Raw genomic sequence first — 21,494 nt, 5'->3', positions numbered from 1 at the left:
GATATAGTTTGATTAAAAGAGATTTAATGCAGTTCCTTTATGATTCCTGAAAATATTGTGAGCAAAATATAGAGCTTGGTTCTAAAGAGTTTTGACGACAGTAGTTTACATCAAAAATTATTCTTTGTCAGGACTTTTTCCATCGTCTGCTCTTCAAAATCACGTTTCGGAGGCTGGTTCTGTGACAGACTAGCTCTATCTAAGGGACCCGAGAGTAGGTACCTCTCACCTGAAGACGGAGACAGAACCAGCCTCCAAAACATCGTGATTTTAAAGAACAGACAATGGAAAAAGTCCTGATAAAGAATAATTTTTGATGTAAAATATAGAGCTTTGCAATTTAAAATTCACTTTTGTATGTCCTGGTAAGTGTCTCCATGTGCAAGTTTCAATCTGAGAATGGTCTCAGAAATAACATAAAAGGAAAGAAATTAAATGGATGGCCAAGAAAAAGGTGGTTTGGCCATTTGCTGAAAGATGAAGCTGAAAAGCCTTAAGAAATCATAAGTGAAGACTTTTCACCCATCATTCTCTATAAATATAAGAAAATGCAGATGTGGTAGGTTCATCAGTAAGTGGCATGTATTGATATGGGGAAGTATAAAATGTACAAAATGCAAAGACATAGCTATGAAAGGTTTATAAGTATGTGGCATATATTGATATGGCGAAGTGTGTGGTAGAGATGGAATGTTCTCTTTTGTGTTGGGGTGACGTAGTGTAAGTTTATCGGTATGAGCCGAATTTCCGGTTTCAATGTTCGATGGCATACTCGTCCCTAACCTTACATAACCTATAAATGCGTATTGACGTCATAACCCCTGAAGACGTTATCATCAATGAGGCAATTTTTAGTCTGGCAGAGGTTTGCCGAAACGTCGGTAAACTTCTACCAGACTACACGGCGGAACAACCCAAAAGACAGCCATCTTCAGACTCACTGTCGTGAAGACCTCAAATCCTACATAATTTTTAGTTGGCTTTAAAAGCGTGTGCGGGATGTTAAAAGTTTTGGAGTTCGTTCTCCTTTGAGAACACGTTTGCAGTATGAGGGTCACATTACCTAAGAAGGTCGGATGACACCTTCGGCACGCCAGCCACGTATTTTATAGTCCTTGGTTGTGCTCCCTCGACACAAGGCCATGATGTCTCAAGCAGATATTGTACTTCGACTGATATGGTGGTGCGGGAACCGCTGGGAAAAACAGCATTGTACGTCAAATAGTCTAATATATCATCTTAATAGGGTGGTTCATAAAATCAGAATACATCGCAACAGCCATTAACCCCTAGACATACCAAATCTGTAATTTTCATGAGCAAAAAGCTACTTTTCCAATTATACTGTTCGGCAATTGTTATTTTATCTAGCAGGCTGTGGTTATGCTGTAGATAACCTACGTTTTAGTCGTGAGTTTTCAGTGAACAATGCCATGTTGAGATTTATTGTTTTTGTGGATTTATTTTTGTACTGTTACAACAAACGTAATTATTTCTATGGAAATTCACTTTAAATATGTCATCAAGAATTCTGAGGAAATTACAAGGAGATACGGATTTTGCTAAGGACCTGCTGAATGAGAACAGTGATCCCGAATCCGATTTGGAAGGTGCAAGAGGGGTAAAGAAGAAACAGCCAAATGTAAATCGCTATGATTTGGTACGTAAATTAAGTCATTTGTTCGAACCGTGAAGGGATACGTAACATTGGTTGAGATAGGCTGTTGTTTGTTATTGACATCAGGAAATGAGTTTGTTCTGGCATTTACCATTGCAGGCATATATTTTGCATACAGGAAAGTTGAAATACCAAGAAATACAGAAATCATGCCCAGAAATGTTTGTCGTAGTACATGAAAGTTGTGTTAATTATTTTATTTGGTCATCCATATGTTAACTGTGCATGTTCATGTGTACAAGAGTGGGGTCGGCACTTCATTAGCTATTCAGGCCTAGAAAATTTCCATTTGAAGCATATTTTTTTTACACACACAGTATTGGGTTAGTGCTACAGCCATGTGGACATCCCAAATGCAAATCTGCTTTCACTTTACATTACACATTCACCTGCACACAAGTACATTGTTGCCACATGAAACCTGTACTTAGTTTTTGATTTGATGACAGTAATTAGTGGACTGTTTGAGCATAGCATGTGACACTGGATAAAAGTATGTTGCATATTTATCAGAAATTCTGTACAAAATATTGTTTACATGTCAGCACTTACAAGTATGATAATAGTGAAAACTTTGAGGTTATATTTGAACCATTTAATGCAGTAGGGTAAATTGTACTAGAAATTATGCATAGAATATTATAATTATCAATTTATAGTTTCTGCTATGCTAACTGAATGGTGTAAACCAGCATGTTCTCAGAACTTCTTGTTTATATCTGTTTAGTAGGTTTACTATCAGTAAATCAGTTTATTTTCACAGTTGAATCAGCAGTCCCATTCAGAATCTGAGGTAAAGGAGGATGATGATCATGAAACTGAAACAGCTAATTTTCCAAAAGAAGCAGATGATGCAAAAGAATCAAGAAGGAAAAAGAAGAAAAAGAAAAAGAAGAAACCAGAATTTAAACCATGGAATAGTCACAGAAGTAGTGAAGATAACTTAGAGGTGGCCCTCTTTTATGGATAACATGTTAAAAATTATATTTCATGACAATCTTCTTTAAGTAGTTGTATTATTATTGCTGTTTGATATTTGGCAAGTGATCCATCCACATGTTAACATTCATTACAATGTATTTAAATTCTTTCAGTCATTGTTTAAAATGCTGTTAAGGCTTTTGACCAAGATCATTCATAATTCTTGTCCAGTGACAGGTTCTAATGTTAGCAGTGTTGAAGAGTTTTATTGTCAGAGAGATAGAAAACAAATTTTTCATGAATTAAATTATTTAGGAAAACTGCATAAATTTTCACAGTGTGATGCCAGCTGTAGCTGTTTCATCATATATGATTTTAAATTAAGTAAAATTTTGCTTGCATTTTACTTCCTACTATTAGATGAGACATAGATATTAAGTGCATAATATTATATGTAACTTTTTTCTCTTTACAGTTAGAAAATAATGAACAATCAGCTGTAGCCTGGGAACCTGCTCCAGCTAATCCAAATGTTTACAGTTATTCAAAAAGTTTTATTGAAGCAAGGAAAAAAATATTACATGTTAGCCGCAGGAATCTGAATCCAAACAATGAACTGAAGAGGAAGTTTGGTTCTAAAGTAGTTCAGAATGAACAGAGGTATTGTTCTTTGCAAATAATTACTAATAATTATTCTGTACATAGAATTTTTTAAGCTAATTGAAATTATTGGTGAATGGAAGAATGTACGGGGGTGCACAGTAAAAATAAAGGTTTTATGAACAAAGTTAACAAACACTGTGAACTTATGCTTTTTCGGGTAGCCATGTCATTAACACATACAAATCTCTTTTTACACATTGTATGAAAGAATATAGCAGGACATGAATGAGGGAAGTTTTTTTGCACTGCATCATTTCTATCCTGTGATGCTGATAATATTTAGATGTGAGTATATAACATTAGTATTGCTAGTATTAATCTTGGAATATGAATTAATCCAAAGATGTCCATGCAGACCACTTCACTGTAATCATGTCCAAGAACTCACTAATCTGAAACCAACAAGTTAACCCAAATGAACATTTGATATTCGCATATTATGGCAGCAGAAATAGATTTGGGTTATCACAGTGATGAAAATGATGATCTGGGTTGTGATACATGTGTTTTTACAGGTGACTGCATTGCATCACAGCCTAGATTTTATGATTGACAAGATATAATATATATCTCCTTGACCTCTACAAATTTGGTTTTGAAACATTTATTCATATGGTGTATACTTAACAAAACATGAAGAAAAAATTATGCCTTACTTTTCAATATGTCTGAAGTTCTTTAGCTTTGCAACAGAGGGTTTGTATGTTCAGTAATTAACATTATGGCCCATGTGTTAAGCAGAATAGTAAAGAATATGTTTGGAAAATAGACATTTCATTTGAATATAACTTTTCACTCTTGTTTTCAAGAAGGAAAGGTATCAGTATCAGTAATAAATAGTAAACTGAAGGGAACTGTATGGGTCAGTACTTTCTTTAAAAAATAAACCTTCAAAATATTGAATTTCACTTGTGGAAGCTACCAGTGTGGTTCCATCTTTGCTGTACTGTTCCTTTGCATTTTATAAAAAAGAATACCATTGTAAATATCAAGTGTTAAACCAAGATTTTGGAGCATGAATTTAGTTGTTTAGTAATGACTGGCATGTATTGACATTTATTTTTAAACAATTGGTTAATATCGTTCAGACATAAAATATGCTTTGTTGTTTCAGTAAGAGAAGAGGCCATAATTGTGGATATCTTAGGTCAAGTTGTCTTGTGTCACCTAAAGAGAATTGGCCATCAATTGGAAAACTAGGTATTAACTGTTATGTTCTGTTGTGACTGTAACCTGTATTTTTCTGAACATTAGTATTGTAGGATGTAAACAAGGTGGCAGGATGGCTCTGATCTGTACATATTAAGGATTATAACATTGTTACAATAAGCCAATCATTGTCAGTCAGTCTTCATACCACCTGCTTTCTCTTGAGGAATCTACAACATTATATAATGATCCTTTTTAAATATTAGGTGTTTTAGGCAGTTGTTTAATTTTAGTGATTTATACCATGTTTTAAAAATTTAAGAGCAGGTTTCAATGTTATGTGCAGGCAAGGTGGAGGCTTGGATATAAATGTATTGCTGTTGCTACTATTATTTCATACAGTTGTCTTGAAGTGTTTGGGGAATGAGTGTGCTACTCTGAACATCTGGAGTTTATAATTGAAAAGCCAGGATGACAGTTGCAAAGTGAACGGTTTTAACAGAATCACACCTGCGCTGTTTGGTGCTGGCCACTTTGAAGCATTGCAAACTTCGGTGTGTATTCTTTAAATTGACATTAACATGCAATTCCTCTGACATTTTATTCATATATCAGGTGTCATTTTGCACTGTCAAACACCACTATGTTTTAGAGAGTGATGTCTTTTGAAACACTCTTATTTGTATAAATAAATAGGCTCTTCTAGCTGATATAATGTTTGTATAATTTCATTTTGTTTTCCTTTGTTTCTACTGAAATTAATAAGATCTTTTTTTTCATTATGCTTAATGTAATACTTTTCAATAGAGTTAACAACTAACAAGTACCAACCTTGACAAAGATATAAACTGCATGCTTTCGAATTTGGTGCTTTGTGAAGATTGGTCTCCTGTGCTTCCACTGACTGTCCAAGAAATACAGAAGCAAAGAAATAGCATTCCTTTTTTGAATGTATGTGTAAACTTCTAACAATTAGGCTTTTACTTTGGTGACTAATTATTGCATATTTACTGAACAGTAATTTGAGTGGGATGCAGTACAGAGTGTATCATATACTGATGGCCTAATTTTTAGGGCTGTTACCATTGATATAACTGTGTAATAATGAATAATTGTTTCTTCTTTTCATTGTAATAGGATTATCAATGAGGATAGCTGCAGAAATGCATGGTGTTATAATGTCCTTTAAATATGAACACAATACCAACTACCAGCAAATCCAGAAGATGTTCCTAGAGGCAGTTGAAAGTCTCAATCCTGACATTATTGTAGTAAGTAGTCACTCAGGATATTTTTAATGTCCAGGATTTTGGTTTCCAGTCCAGTGATAATATTTGTTGTGGTATGTAAAGTAATCTGAATGCTCAAAATGATATAAACATATAATTCTTAGTCATATCTTTTCCCTTATATCAAATACATGCTATTAAGTTATTGCTGTTTTTGGCTAAATTTATAGCTACCAATTTAAAATTTGAGACATAACTGCAATGTACTACTTTAGAAATTTGCATTGGTGAGGACTTCTGTTTTCATCTGATTGCCCATGATTTAAAAGTTTTAAGAGAACTGTGCAAGTTAATCCTCAAGCTGCCCTTAATTGTATCATATAATGAGTATTTATGAAACAAACAATAGTATACTTGCACTTTGCATAGCAGTGACATTTTGTTCTTGTTTCTCATCTTCCTTGGCCCTTGAGAGTATAAACTGGATTAAGCTGGCTTAGAATAGTGTGTGTCTGTTGGCAGGCTGTTATGAACATGGTAATGAACTTTTGGTTTCATAATAGTGAGGAATTTGGGGCTAGAAGTAAATTTAGAAAAACCTAAGTACATGTTAGTATCTCGTCATCAGAAGACAGGCGGGCAAATTTATCTTAGGGTAGCTAATAAGTCCTTTGAAAGGTTACAAAGTTCAAATATCTGGGAACAACAATAACAAATCAAAATGACACTCATGAGGAAGTTAGGAGGAGATTAAATTCTGGAAATGCATGCTACTTCTCAGTTCAAAATATTTTGTCTTCTCGTCTGATTTCTAAGAACCTGAAAACTAAAGTGTACAAAACAATAATCTTACCTGTTGTTTTGTATGGGTGCGAAACATGGTCTCTCACTCAGAGGGAGGAACACAGATTGCAGGTGTTGAGGAGGATATTTGGGCCTAAGAGGGAAGACGATGGGGCGTGGAGAAAACTGCATAATGATGAGCTTAAAAATCTGTATTCCTCCTTGTCAGGGTGATTAAGTCGAGAAGAATGGGATGGGCTGGGCATGTAGCACGCATGGATGGGACAAGAGGTGTGCACCGGGTACTGGTTGGGAAACCTGAAGGGAAGAGACCGCTGGGGAGACCTAGATGTAGATGGGAGGATAATCTCAGCTGGGATCAATGGGAGATAGTAGTTGAAGGAAACTGGATTTTGGCCCAGGACAGGGTCTGGTGGAGATCTTTGGTTAATTCGGTGATGAACCTTCGGGTTCGGTAAGCCATCTAGTTAGTTAATAGTGAGGAATTTAATGGATTGACTGTCAGCTTTTCAAGAATGCTCGTACTACGAGTTGGCTAATTAAATGTCCAGGCACTGACAAAGTGAAATTTTTATGTGAATGGTAAATTAAGCTGCCATTTTCTGATTAATGTTGATTATTAAAGTTGATTATTAATGTATTTTTTCAGGCAATATTCAATGAGCACCCTTACCATGTAGATGCACTAATTCAGTTGTCTGATCTATGCAAAATGAGTGAGGATCTTCAGATGGCAGCACAACTCATTGAAAGAGCACTCTATTGTTTGGAATGTGCCTTTCACACTCTCTTTAATATAGCCACAGGAAACTGTAGGCTTGATTACCGCAGACAAGAGAACAGGCAAGTCTGGTGTTGTAAATAAACTACAGTGAAACCTCTATCCATCGTTCCCGGAACTATCGTTTTCCCGGATGCATCGTCCGTTTTGTTCGGTCCCGAATACATCCCATATAAAATAATGTTACATTTTCCCGCTTCTATCGTTCCTCGAACTATCGTTTTATCGCATCGATCGTTCAAAAATCTTAGTCCCGGCCCACAATTTTCCCGCAATGATCGTTTCTGAGAAATTAAAATGCTGGGTTTTGAGATAAATTAATACCGAAAGACGCACAATGTTTTTGGAATACGCAGTAGCGGTAACCTGTTATGTCGCCCAACCAGTACATTCTTTTGGAATGAGGGTCAGCGGTGCAGGGGTGATATTGGAGTGAATGGCGGTGCTCATTGTCAGAAATTTTACGATTTTAATTAGGGTGCACTCATATTTCGTTCCAGCGATGCCAGATGGCATGTGCAGTGTGAATTTCTTCACAAATGCTTTTATTACAAGTACAAAGGAAAGGCTGGCGGCACTTTTCATTCTTCTGGTTCATCTCGTTTTTAGCGGTTCAGGGTCTTCTACAGCTACGTTTCGTTGAGTTCGGCAGTAATAGTATTTCCATTCTTCCTGTTATTGTCCGCAAAGGGGGTTGGAGTGGTGAGGAAGAGGGAGACGACGAATGCGAGCCCGAAGCTTTGCCGAGTTTTGCCGAAGCACACGCTGCATTGGCGAAAGTGAAGTCATTCTTTTATGCGCTTAATATTAGTGAACGTGACGAGGAAAACATTTTGAACGTGGAAGGTGCTCTGTTTGGTCTAAAACGTAAAGTTTCGACAAACCAGTTGTCCATTAAAGACTTTTTTGGTAAAAAGAAGTAACTTTGAAAGAGAAACATTGTTTTTTTTAAATTTTTAATGCTTTCCCGCATCTATCGTTTTCCCGCATTCATCGTTTTTATTTCCCACCCCCGCCGAAAACGATGCATCGAGGTTTCACTGTATATTGGTAGGCCTGAAGTAAGCTGCATAGGTATATCTGTCAAATTTTTTATTCACAATCAGTGAAAGTGCCAGTAATAACTTCCTCAGTCATTTCAGGTATTGTATGTATGAGAAAATGTTTTGAGGCTTAAGAGGTAAATATAACTTACTTTTAGGTATCTGTAAGTCCAGAAACATTTCTTTTGGAACACCATGTGTTTGTGTGTCTGTAGAACCTGATCAGTTCTCATTCTTAGTCTACTTCATTTCTACTTATCTATAAGGAAAGACTGTCTGTGTGCCTTACTGTCTCGTCTGTATCTGTATTTTGTCCACAGAGTCCTTTTGTCATTTTTTTATTCCAGAATAAACCAGTTATTTCCCTAAAGAGCATTAGTCCCAGTAGTAACTGTTTGGACCAGAAGATTGAACTGTCATTAACTCTGCATTTAGCTCAGATTTTTTTTATATGATTCCCAAAGTAAATGAAAATTATTTTCTCAAACAGCATTAACAAGCTGGTCTTTGCAGTGAAGAAGTGGTATTATTTTGTATCTTTTCTTCTTCTAGTATGGACTGAATTTCCAAATATTATTTAGATAAACTTCGGCTACAAAGGATTAAAAAGTTGATCTTTATAATGGACAAATTGTGGGTTTTTTAGCTAGGAACAATTTGTAAATACTATTTAGATGAACTTTGTGTTTCAAAGTCTTAAACAGAAAGCTGTCTGATACAGAGAAATAACCAGGGATTCCGTTATAAGCAGGTATTGCTGCATTTTGCACTGTTAATTTATTTTACTAGATACATTGTCCTAAAAATTTGCTAGTTAAAATAATTGATGAGCATGTTGCTTGTTACAGGGCCCTCTTCATAACGTTATTCAAGCATCTTACATTTGTGGGCCAGCGTGCATGTTACCGGACAGCCCTGGAGCTCTGTAGGGTGCTTCTTTCGCTGGATCCTGATGAAGATCCTCTTGGTGTGATCTTATGTGTGGACTTTTATGCACTTCGATCAATGAAATACGAATGGTTGATTTGTGCTTATGAAGAATGGGAGCCAATACGAAATGTGTCACAGCTGCCAAACTTTGCATTTTCCGTGGCAATGGCATATTTCCATTTGGATGAGGATCCTGATTCTGAGAAGAAGCTTACAGCTAATGATCTTTTACAAAAGGCCCTAATTATGTTCCCTGGGGTGATCTTGCCTCTGTTGGAGAAGTGTTCTGTTCAGCCAGATTCCAGGGTATCTACCCATCCCTTTTTCACCACAAAAGCAATAATGAGGTATGGCATAAAGCTGCATGATATCTTGTATTGTCTTCAATTAAAATAATACTGAAGACATTGCATGCTTGAAATATAATTGTAAAACAGGTAAGGTTGTCTCGTATTTATTGTCAACTTTTGTATATTTTATCCGACTTTGGTATTTTGTGAGGAAAACAACCTTGTTAAGTTTGTTCCATCTTGCCACAACATGGAATATCCTCATGTTGTGGATGGAGGAAAGAGCTTCTAGATATGCCAGGTAGCTGCAGATACATAATTGAATAAGCTTGGGTGTTGAGTAGGGGCTAACTTCCTGCTGTAATAAGCCAGCATGTTACAAAATGTAACACAGGGTTTCTCTGGAACAACCTTAAAAAAAGACAGAAGGGAAGGGACCACTTGGGAAGCTAGGCACAGATGGAAGGATAATATTAAGATGGTTTTAGTTAAATACATTGCAGGACATGGATTGTGTTTATCTGGCTCATGATAGGAACAGGTAATGAACCTTTGAATCATGAAAGATGGAATTTCTTGTCTAGCTGACCTCATGTTAGCTTCTCAAGAATGAATCATCTTCATGGAGCTGGTTGATTGGTTGGTTAGAAGATGGCTGTATTCTGGGTTGTAGTGCTGTGTAGTCTGGTAGAAGTTTACCAACGATGAGTGAACTCATCATCCTGATTTTTAGTTTTTGTGTGGCACATTTAGCACATTCTGTAGTAGTGGACATCATGAAAAGAGGGTGATTATTAAACAATAGGATTATTAATTTTTAGTTGCTGCTACATTCACCATACAGAATATAACACTGTAAAATAAGTAGGGTTCAGTTCTTCCGAGAACTACTGATTTGCAGAAGGATTCCCTTATGTTTATGTCCTGTACTTGTGCCTTTGTGCTCTTGCAGTCAGAGTCCAGGATTGAGCCAGCTGATACAGTTGTACGTGTGTCGTAACTACTATCTGTGGAAGGAATCTGGCATGTTGGATTGGCTTGAAAGGAATGTCCATGTGGTGTTGGATCGTGTTGATGAGGGTGATCTGTTTGTTGCTGAGTGTGAGGAGAAGAGGAAGAGATTGTACCAGAAGACTCCACTGAATGTCCTGAGACATATCATTCTCTCTGACATCAAAGAAGTGACAGCCACAGTAACTGATGTAAGCTTTATATTTTTTGCAAGTTTCATAGAAACATTGATTATATTATCTTTATGACCAGCTTTAAGTAAGGTGATTTTTTACCTGAAGGTTTGTAACAGTAATCGATTCACTACATCATAAGTGTGTTAGACATCCATTGTGTGATGTAAATTGATGTATATAATAGAACTATATGTCATATTCATTATGTGGTAACATATCATGTATTTCAGGATTCTGCAGGACCTATTCTAAGTTATGATCCACTTCCACCTCCAGACTCTGTCAACTTGTATGTACGTCCACAACGGCCAAAAATGTATGAACATTCCAGTGCTTTCACCATGTTCTTCAGGTCATTGCTTCCAAACTTTAACATCAATGAACCAGTGCCTGCTGTGGATGGCCTTCAGTTAATGTAAGCTTACAGTTTGCTCTGAACTCCATGACAGGACCTTAACATTTTTAATTGTCTGCTCCATATCCAGTCACTTTTGTAACTTAGCTATCCTGGCTGGTGATTTTTTCCATCCTCCTGTATGCCATTGTTTTTTATTTAATGGTACATAATTTCTAGATTAAGTAGAATTTGAGGTTCTTATGTCACTGAGTCTGCTGATGGCTGTCTAGGGGGTGGTTGTGCAGTGTAGCTTGGTAGAAGTTTTTTGAAGTTTCAGAGGTACTTGCTACCTCCATCATCAGGGTGATAACAGACTACATGACAACAACTCAGAAGACAGCCATCTTCAATCTCTGGATTGTCACTGTACTAGAAAGAGATGAAAGGAAGAAACATTGATGTTACAGGAATGATGCTGGTGGAGGGGGGGAAGCGGAAGGTGCAGTGGCTGCCCGAGTTGACTTGACTCGAAGTGTGACCTCTTTGCTGGATGCAATGAGGGATCTTCTTTCTAATATTCACTTACAGCCTGATGTTCCTAATGATGCTGACATTGATGAAGATTCAGATGATTAGGAGAGAAATAAATGAAGTCACATTTATCATAGTTGATATATGAATAATATTTATGCTTGGTTATTGTATGCATGATTTCTAAGTAATTACAAACTCAATATGGAAACCACAGTTGATATTTACCATGTGAGCTCCTCTTTTCTTTTATCTCTCTTTTTTTCTTTTTCTCTCCCCCTTCTTTCCCTGCTATTCTATGGCAGAGTGTAAATCAAGTACACTAAAACCATGTGGTTCTGTGTTCATTGTTTTGTCACAGTCTGGGGTATACTGATATGAGTAATGATGAATGTTTTGATGCTCAGTAATATATGAGTAGTGTTAACAGTCCTTTGAATTAAAGGATTTTAGATAAATTCTTTGGCAGGACCACATAAAAAATATAATAATAATAATAATAATGTAGGTTTATTCTAAAAATGACAAGGTGAAAACTTTTTGTACATTAGGAACATGGACTATAAATTTCATTATGTTTCATATACCAGAGTTTCAGTTGATATTTAGGGAGTGATTTGATAAATTGTTACTGGTCTTAGACTTTAAGTGAAGACTGAAATATTAGTGTGACCATGCAAAATATCCCCTCCCCCTCCGACCGTCATACGCATTAGTATATTGGTATTTTGCAGTGCTCTCCAATGTTCAGTATGAGGAACATACAATAAATTTCAGGACTGAAACTTTTTGTTGTACTTGGAATGCAAATTTTTGGAGAAGTCAGAATTATGTTTATAATTAAATAAGAATTTATCCACTGATTACACCTGACACTGGTTCAAGCTGTGTTCATATCTCTACACTGTAATCATTGTAATTCTTGAGGAAATGTGCTGAAAAGTATTTCACTGCTCTGTTTTTTATAAGCAAGATTTACATGCCATTAAGGAAGTCAGTGGGAGGCCAGAAGTTTAAAATGATGAACAGGTTTTGCAGCATGTTTAACATTTCTTGAAGTTGCTTTGGAAATCTTGTATGCAGCTAGGTTTATTAAATTCATACAACAGAAAAATATATGGAATTGGAAGGTATTTATAAAGTAAAATAGAGGCTTTCATACAGCATATTTACAAGGTACAGAACAAAGACAAGTTATGGAATTTCTTGTATGTTCCTTGTAATATTTTGAAACTGTCTACTGGAATATTTGTTTTGATTCATTGGTTGTATGTTTGTGAAGGAATTTGACTGTGACTCAATATTTATGTATTGTTTGCAGTCATGGTACAAAGTGAACATGTATTGCAGAAAAATGTACATATGTGTGTTTTGCCTCTCAAATTGTATTACAGCTTTGTATGAAATTTTGTATGAGAGGTTTATATTTATAGTTATCAGGCAAGTAATATTAGACTTCTTACTTTAAGGATGTAAATTAATTGTTGTTCTGTAGGTAAAAATATGTAACTACACAATAGAGAGTTCTTTATCTTACATATTTTTGATGTAATTTCCTGTTTCAAAGAAATTTCTGGAAGAATGAAACCCTTGCATTCTGACCTATACTCCTTGCACTTTTACTGGATCATGCAGTATGATTTGAAAGATGTCTTATAGTTGGTGAGAATGTCTTTGGATGTTCTCCAGTGTCTGGTTAAAAATAAATATGCATTTTGGAGGCTGTCTCTTTCTCAATCTTCATATAGCCTCCTGTTATTTCCCACATAGGTCTGCAGTCATTTTTGATCTGCTTCAGTGCCTAGTGATGAGTAGCTTTATCAAATGGACACTGTCGAGTTGGAACATTTCCCTGCTGCCTGAAGACAGAAAGAGCCAACCTGCAAAAAATTATTTTTTAATTAATATTAATGGATTTCTGGAGTGGTTTTGTTGATTTTATACTGTCTTGTGTTTGAAATGAAGCATCCAATATCTTCTAGGAGGGATTATTGGTATCATGGGAAGGGTAAATGCTTAAAAGACCCTTTTTTAATGTTTGTTGCATGTAATTATTGAGAAATATCACTCTTATACCTACTATAAGGAACTGTATTAGGCCTACAAAAAAGAAGCTCTTTCCCAGTTTAGTGATTTTGTTTTAACAGGTGAGTGGATACTCAATGATTAAACCTGGCCTATAACTAGGAAAAAGGAAAGTGTATTTACTTTCTTCTAACATATGGTCGGAAAGAGTGCAAATGAAACATGAACTTTCCGTGGAAATTAACTACTGGAGCGTCACGTTGTGATTAAATAAAATAATAATGTACTAGCCGTAAGAATACAGCTTATGTTATTTCTGAGGAAAGCCCTCTGGTCCCTATTATTTAAATGTTAAATTTTGTTAATTTCACTGCCAAATTGTTACTTATGTACCCTTCTTGGGGGGGCTTTTCAAGTGACAATCACAGAACGTCTTATCCGTCTGTTCTAATGTACACACGGAAATCGAGTAGGTATTCTGACCCATTTTGAAATGGAGTAGGTCATGGATCACCATTTACAGTCAAAGGAGGTTTCAACGCAATCTATAGTCATTATTCGGAACTCGTCTACAAAATAATAACAAAAATGGATATCATCCATGTGATGTCTGGGGATATAATTCGGAGATATATTTGTGTCTCTTGAACACCTTAAAGAACTTTAAGTGATGTAATATAAATATATTTAGCAAGAACAAATAGCTGTACCGATAAAGCACAACAATGGAATGAAATGGTTTAGTTTCGCAACCAAGGTCCAGGTGATTGAACTCTTGTAGGCCCGGGTCATTATACGACCAAGGTTTTACCGAAGTGTCATAATGAAGTAAAACAAATGTAATTTATGCTGTCTATGAAAGTTATTTTATTTGAAGCACAAACTTTGTTTTCAGTATCTGGAAGACAAAATGCATTATCGTCGCATTATTTCAGTAAGGACATTATTTCGTGAAAAACCATGATGGTTGTGCTAAAGAACAACTCCGATGGTGACGATTTAATATTAAAGTTATTTGTATTATAGGGAAGCATGTTACAGATTGCAAAACAAAAATTAGAACAGTTCGAAACTTACGATAACTTTTATATGTAGCGAATACGCTCTGTGTATAGTGAGCTGAACAAAGAATGGGGAGCACATGAAGTGAACTGAAACGCAAACATATTCCCTCTTCACCTGTTAATTGTAATCATTATATATCTTACCTCGAATGTTCTTATTTATTAACCTGGGTTTTTTTCCTAATGATGAACATTGTATAGAAGTGCATTCGTAAATTTATAAAGGACAAGTTGGAATTCATATTGCTATTGTTTGAACACATGTTTGTAAATGTTTTGTGGGAGCACATGAGTCGAAACTGTTTAATGATCACTGCATTTTGTTTAGAAGGGACATACTTGGATATTTTTATTCAGATTTTGTTGATTTGTAGGTGTATAGTGTTTAATAATATACAGGATAAGAACACTGTTTTTATATTGGTTCTGTTTACCTGTATCTTGCTTGAAATTTGAATATATAATAATGTTTATTTATTGAAGAAAGAAGGTTATTTATTACCCTAGATTCACTGTGGACTTTGGTGAATGTATGCTTCTGCATTTGACTTGAGACCTCAACCTGGAGAGATGGTGGTGAGCCGAAGTGATGTTAAAAGAAGGCGTAAGGAGGGGAATATCCTGCAGGAATCCATACAAGGAAGCCCTAAGAGGTATAAAATACTAGTTTATATACCTTTGAGCATAACTAACACTGTGAAGCATAGTCCTTAATAAGTTGATGACTTTGAACATATTTTCTGTGTGTGCATAAAGCAACAACTATGTAGCACTATGACTGTAAATAATAGCAAGCATGTAGTGTTACATGCCTTTACACATTCCATATCATTATTTATGGTCGGTGGGAATACATAAGATTGTTATCCTAAATCAGCAAACTCATTATGTCAGTATAATTACATAAAAGACAGGTGAAAAAGGCTGCATACTCTAGTTAGTATAATAAATATAATAACATACAAAGTTTGACAAACCAAATATTTGTACGTGTTATTTTTTAATATCACATTACAGAGCCGAAAAAGTATATTTATATGGTACACTGACAACTGGATTTATTCGTACATTAATAACAATAACTGAAATAATTATATGATTCCATGATTCCATCAGTGTAACCAGACACTGTTACTCATTAACATACTCTATGGTACAGGTTCTTTTTTGAAAGCTTATAGTTACTTTGCTGTTCAACAAATTGTTTGCTGTTTTTATGACTTAAAGTTTCATTATCATGTTCTCTAAAGCCTATCATTGGACCCTATCCTGATCCAGTTTATTCCAATCTGTGCCTCAAAATGTTGACTGGCCAAGTATCCTTATAACTATACTGGAGATTTAGTTTAAGACAGGAATATTAAAATGTATCTGAGGGGAAGAGGTAGTTAACTGGGTTTTACCTGGCTCTGTATTGGGTCACATGGCTGGATGTTTGTGGTAATGGTGATCCTTTGTGTTTTGTAATAGTAGGAAGATTTTTATATAGTGGACTGTGTCATGTATTGTTGGAAGATACTGGGTCTTGTGTGTTGCAGCACCAAGTAGTCTGGTAGCAGTTTACCAAAGTTTTAGAAGTACTTGTTGCCTTTATCATCAGGGTGATGACTCATTGCCCTGATCATTGAGACAGCAAAAACCTTTGAAACTACAGTAAATTTCTGCCATACTACATGGACAATCCAGAGGAGAGCCATCTTCATGCTCACTGCCACGAGAACTCAGAAGTCCTAAGTATGAAACATGTTTCATGCTTTAGTTATGTTTATCATTTAACTTATATAGATTCAGCAGTATTGACAATGTTAATACTTATCTCTGTTGTTATTTTAGTAGAAAATCTTTGCAAGGAACCAGTTTATTTTTTTGTTTATTTCCTTAAAAATGTTTTTGTGATCATATCAGCAGGTAAATTGCAGGCACAATGTACATTATTCTCTCCAGTGTGTTTAAGCCCTTTTGTTACCATAGTATTCTTTTATTGTTGGCTTTTTATGCACATTACCTGTGTTTTGTGTTCAGTACTACACAAGGAAGAAGGATAGTGTTAAGGATGGCATTATTAAGGGTTATTTTTATGGAATGGAAAGGAAGAGATGTAAGAATTAGGTCTTAATCCTGGTATCCCACAGATTGTAATTCAGTTGTTAGTTTAGCAAAAACAACTGAACTTTCAGGCATAATAGACACTCATGAAACAATTTAATTGTACATGAACAATGGCACAGTTAATTGTAATAATTTGTAAAATGGTATACCAATCTTGCAGTTTTATGTATCACTTATTTCTGATCTCTATAAAATATTTTTGTATATATTTTATTTATATATATAAATAATGTAGTTTCATACCTATGTTCAAAAGCCTGTGGTCTTATATTGCTAGAATATTCTAATCAAGTATTTGAAAAAGTAGAGAAGAAACAAATTGTACTACTCAGTATCTTTGTGTATGTTTATGTGTATTATAAGTATATGGTTAAAGCAACTTATTGTGAAATAATTGTTTGTTTTTTTGAGAGGTAAGTAACAATGTTAAAACAGAAACAGTATCCTACTTAGCAGAATCTCATGATAGTTGCCTGTTTTAAGGAAATATCTACCCATATGGCAAAATTGTAATTCAGCTAAGGCCTTACAATCACAGAGGTTATGTGATGCTGTTTTTGTTTCATGGCAACACCTTCTACAAGTGGTGTTATTTATTTTCCCCAGCTTGAAGAGGTGTCCCCTCAGGTGACACTGCCCTGTTAATAGCCCTGTCACTCTAATGAAATCTAAGAGACATTAAAATCTGAAGATCCTGTAATTTTTACAAAGTCTGATTGTAGTCCAGAGACAAAACTCAAAGTCATTTCACTATCAGAGCACAGAAATAAAGAAGTAATTTTATTTTTTTCAGAACAAAGGTCCATGCGCAACGGAAGTTTGCACAAGGCTCTTCCAACATGAGCAGTCCTGCACTGACTCCGGTTAAAGATAAGGATAAAGTGAAAACCAATGGTGTAGTGTTATCACCAGAGCTTATACCAGCTAAGAGGCCAAAGACAGAAGATTTTCTTACATTTCTCTGTTTTCGAGGTAAGGAATGGCAGGCACATATTACGTTTGTAGTTTCTTATCATGAGTAGTTCAGCATATATATGATATATTATGACCTGGTGAAAGTTAAAAAATAACCTTTTCAGTGTATTTGAAAATTAAACTATTGATATCTAGCCTTTTATTTTCCCAAGTTGAAAGTTCTTGGTGATAAAAGTACTCCCAAATATTACTGAAGTTGGTATTATTATCATTATCTTTTATGCCCATTCTATAAATAGATCACTAGGCCTATTTAGTATCAAATTATTAAATGACTCAATAACACACTGCTTGCAGACAACAAATATTTTTCCTTCAACAAACTGAGTTACAGACAAGGCTTCAGAAATAGGCTTTTCCACTTGCCATGGATGAATTAATGGAGATCATTAGGGATACATTTGTAGCTTTGGTCTGTGATTTAATAAGTAAATGACTTATTATAATGTGTAAGGTGCAGGTAGCAAAGTAAAGCATATATTATTTTTGTTTCCAGGTCTTAACATTTAGCTTTTTTTAAATACTTCGTCCTACAAATATTTGTATAGTTATGGGATTGAATGAGGTTATGGACAGATGGATTTTTTTAAACTGGCTAGTTTATTTAAATTGTTTGGCTGTAGCTTTGTCTCCTATAAAATGTTGTAAATTTAAGGTGTTTCTGGAGTCCTTTGTTGCAGAGATCTGTGTTTGATGTTATGCACAATTTTTTCTATTATAGATAAATTTGTTTTATTAATAAATTCATATGTGAGCTTTGTGCAAAATTATAAATTATACTGGACCAGTATGGACTAAAATTTAATTACCCTTTCAACTTTTAGCATAGACCATTCAGTACCAAATGTCATTGAAACGTGCTGATAAGTTTCAGAGATAAATTTGCAGATTAATAGATACAGTCTTCCCATAAATGGTACCAAATTGGCATCTAAATTTTGTGAAATTTGTAAAATTATGATATCTAGTAAACAATGGTGACTCAGCATTGGGAAGAAACAAGGATTCCTTGCAGAATTTCGGTGGGAAAAAATGTCTCTTGAAAAACAACTGTTTGGTAAACTGAGAAGGTGATATGAGGATAACATGAAGATGGACCTCAGTAATAAGTTTTGAAGTTGATAGGACTGTCTCAGAATCTTGTAGAATAGCAGGTAATAGTATTAGCTGTATGAAAAGCTTTGGGTTCTGCTGCCAGAGTATTGGAGATTTTTCAGAGGGGTACTATGATTGGATCTGATCAATTTATCAGTTTGAGACAATGTAGACCATATTTTATTTCCTTACATTTTTAATGTGTAAAGATACTCTGAATAGGAACTCCAGTCCTGCCACCGTACTTGGATTTCTTCAACATTGCCACAGTGCAAGAGACCCTTGATGAGGAACAAGGTTCATCATTGGGCGAGTGCAGCAGAGAGAGCACCCGTAATAGCAGAATTGCTTCAGCATCTGTGGGAAGCAGCAAGCTGCAGCGATCTACTGATAGAAATATCACTGATACATCAGCAGTGAGTTCTTTGATGTTTTTGAACACAGACATTTGATCAGTTTTAAGATCATGATCAGTATGAACATGGTGTAATTTGGTGTTACATATAAGTTCTAATTATGATAAAACATATTTTATATGAAATATTTGCCATAAGATTCCACTTTGATGACAGAAAATAGGTTCTACAATAATAAGGATGGCTCACAAAGTGTCTGTGGTTTAGGAGAGATTAAATGCATATTTAATAAATTCCAGACATATGTATTACAAATTTAACATTTTCAACATTTCAGTAAAAAATATTTTCATCAGTTATGCCACTAATTTTCTGTGGCACACATTGATCAGCACACGTTCATATTTCAATTTAAAAATGTTTATGTACTATGGGATCCCCCATTTTACGTCCTTCTGTTGAAGATTTATCCTCATGTAGTTTTGAATTTTTGCTATCCCAAGATTAAGATTTTCCTTAGGGTTTGAATGAGTTTTCCAGAAACATGAAATGGGAATTTTACTGTGCTAAATTTATAACAGTGTGAGCTTGTGAAGCTTAGGTAACATGCGTTAAGAAGATGAATCATTTTGTTATATGATTCTAGTGCTCTGGTGTTATCAAGAAATTTGACAGATCAGAAAGTGATGGAAGGCGCAAGCCACCAACAGCTGTGCAAGCACTGAGAAGAAAGTACCAAGAACAAAGGCTGGCTAAGCAGAGAGCTAGTACACTCAATAAGTTGGCCCAGAAAGGTATAGCCCCTTTATTTTGTATATTTTAATCATGATCTTCATAATTTTGGCCCTTTTGATTCTAATTTTTATAAGTGATTTTCAGAAGTGATATGTATTTACCATTTGTGATTATTGGTTAACACTTTAAATCCAATATTGGCAATACTACTGTCAGTACCTGTGCACACTATCTTTTTAATGAAACATGGAAATAATTTTGACAATACAGACTTTTAAAATCTGCAATAACAGGCTAGTGACAATGTAATCATGACATTTTACCATTTGACAACTCCAAGTTTGTAGTTTTCTTCTTCAGTAGTAAAGACTGCATTTTTTGTCATTATAGTGTAGTGGCATCTAAAGCCAGTCACTACAGTTCTGCAGTTACACCATCATTCATTTCACTCTTGCTTTCATTCAACTTGTAATAACTTAAGTTTAAGACCAACCAAGATTGTAGTTCTGTAGACTAATGTGTTTGGTTGACTACATTTTTGTTTAGTCTATAGTTGTGTTTTATCTCTGGTCAGTAGTGAATTCCATTGTGAGACATAAATTTCAGAACATATTAGCTCATACCCTGACATTAACAATATACTGTTATCATGGAAATTATGATCAATTCAGATTCTGATGAATTTTAAATTAGTGAAGACCAATATAATGAAGAGCCCATGTACTTGTCTCCCAGCAGCGGCAATGATGAAGATAAGGAAATTTCTCCTCTTCACTCAGAGCCTGAGGGGGAAAAACTACAGAACAGCATAGGGAGTATCGGGTTTGGAATTGGAATGAAAACAAAGCACTTGTTCTGTAAACATACCTGCATTTTCAGGCATCGAAGGATTACATATAAACACAGCAGCTACTGAAAAGTGTTCTTGTTTAGGCTTCTTCCACCTGTCTTTCAACATTGAGATTCCCATAGTTATTCTGAATTAAATTAATGTATATGTAAAACAACAGATCAATAAGAAGCAGTGGGAAGGCACTTTCAAAACAAAATAAGGCCATGCTCATTTGAAAGAAGTAGAGTTGCTGGAAATGTAACTGTTATTTGCTGTTTTAATATGTGTGTCTGTTTACGACTGACTACTGGGAAGACAGATCCAGTTTTACAGAAACCTTTTGCACTGATATTGTCTCCTTACTCTGCTCCATTTTGATGGCTATTATTCTGAGACCTCTGTTGTCAGAACTATGAAATGTCACATGTGTTATTATATTATAATCTCTATTTAAACTCAGCATTTTGGTTTATTTAATATTCAGTTTCTGTGCTGTCTGCTGAGCCAATTTGTGTGTTGGCAATCCTCTACACTTGTATTTGTAGGTATCTAATTGAAATTTTGGCCAGGGTACTGACTTTTCTGATCAAAGGTTTTTATGGTTTTCCACAGCTTCTCCTGGTAAATGCTAGGATATACCTCAAAATATCCCACATCAACTCTTCCCAGATCCCTTTCTGCCCATCAGTCATGACTATTTTACCAGCTCTTACAACAATGTGTAGTCTGCAGTTAAGAAACATTGTTGTTAATTAAAATA

At 35.2% G+C, this 21,494-nt stretch overlaps 2 protein-coding genes and 1 long non-coding RNA gene across 10 annotated transcripts in view; 2 read left to right on the top strand and 1 right to left on the bottom strand.

Annotated features, from left to right (window-relative positions):
* The first annotated feature begins 887 nt into the window (after positions 1-887).
* On the top strand, positions 888-13,079 carry Nulp1 (Nuclear localized protein 1). 2 transcript variants are annotated; one of them, XM_022076418.2, is made up of 11 exons: positions 888-1,212; positions 1,528-1,660; positions 2,442-2,627; positions 3,075-3,259; positions 4,377-4,462; positions 5,549-5,682; positions 7,094-7,287; positions 9,117-9,545; positions 10,441-10,690; positions 10,906-11,090; positions 11,480-13,079. In XM_022076418.2, the coding sequence occupies exons 1-11, from the start codon at positions 1,178-1,180 to the stop codon at positions 11,646-11,648; spliced, it is 1,986 nt and encodes a 661-aa protein (XP_021932110.2). In that variant the 5' UTR covers positions 888-1,177; the 3' UTR covers positions 11,649-13,079. The 2 variants fall into 2 exon arrangements, with proteins under 2 accessions (XP_021932110.2, XP_087202752.1); XM_087346626.1 differs by having other exon boundaries at positions 1,157-1,660.
* Positions 12,865-13,947, bottom strand: LOC110835816 (uncharacterized). Its single transcript, XR_015534579.1, has 2 exons — positions 13,624-13,947; positions 12,865-13,423 (listed from the first exon to the last, which is right to left on the bottom strand). It is a non-coding gene; the product is annotated as an uncharacterized LOC110835816 (long non-coding RNA).
* Positions 13,948-13,951: 4 nt separating this feature from the next.
* Positions 13,952-21,494, top strand: part of Jarid2 (Jumonji, AT rich interactive domain 2) — a 44,253-nt gene continuing 36,710 nt past the window's right edge. For 2 of the 7 annotated variants that reach the window (XM_087346625.1, XM_022076411.2), the window contains exons 1-5: positions 13,952-14,756; positions 15,140-15,285; positions 17,535-17,713; positions 19,034-19,227; positions 19,814-19,961. In XM_087346625.1, the coding sequence (XP_087202751.1) occupies positions 15,161-15,285; positions 17,535-17,713; positions 19,034-19,227; positions 19,814-19,961 (646 nt within the window). In that variant the 5' untranslated portion in view covers positions 13,952-14,756; positions 15,140-15,160. Of the gene's footprint in view, positions 14,757-15,139; positions 15,286-16,645; positions 16,731-17,534; positions 17,714-19,033; positions 19,228-19,813; positions 19,962-21,494 lie in introns of those variants that run through there. The other 5 variants (XM_022076412.2, XM_022076416.2, XM_022076414.2 and 2 more) reach the window with 5 other exon arrangements.

This window comes from Zootermopsis nevadensis, unplaced genomic scaffold (genome assembly GCF_977971745.1).
Source record: "Zootermopsis nevadensis isolate Lab colony 2312 unplaced genomic scaffold, Znev_1.0 Znev_ptg000010l, whole genome shotgun sequence".
In the NCBI taxonomy this organism is placed as follows: Eukaryota; Metazoa; Arthropoda; class Insecta; order Blattodea; family Termopsidae; genus Zootermopsis; species Zootermopsis nevadensis.
Note: the sequence above shows the minus strand (reverse complement) of the source record. Positions and strands in the feature narration are given on the sequence as shown.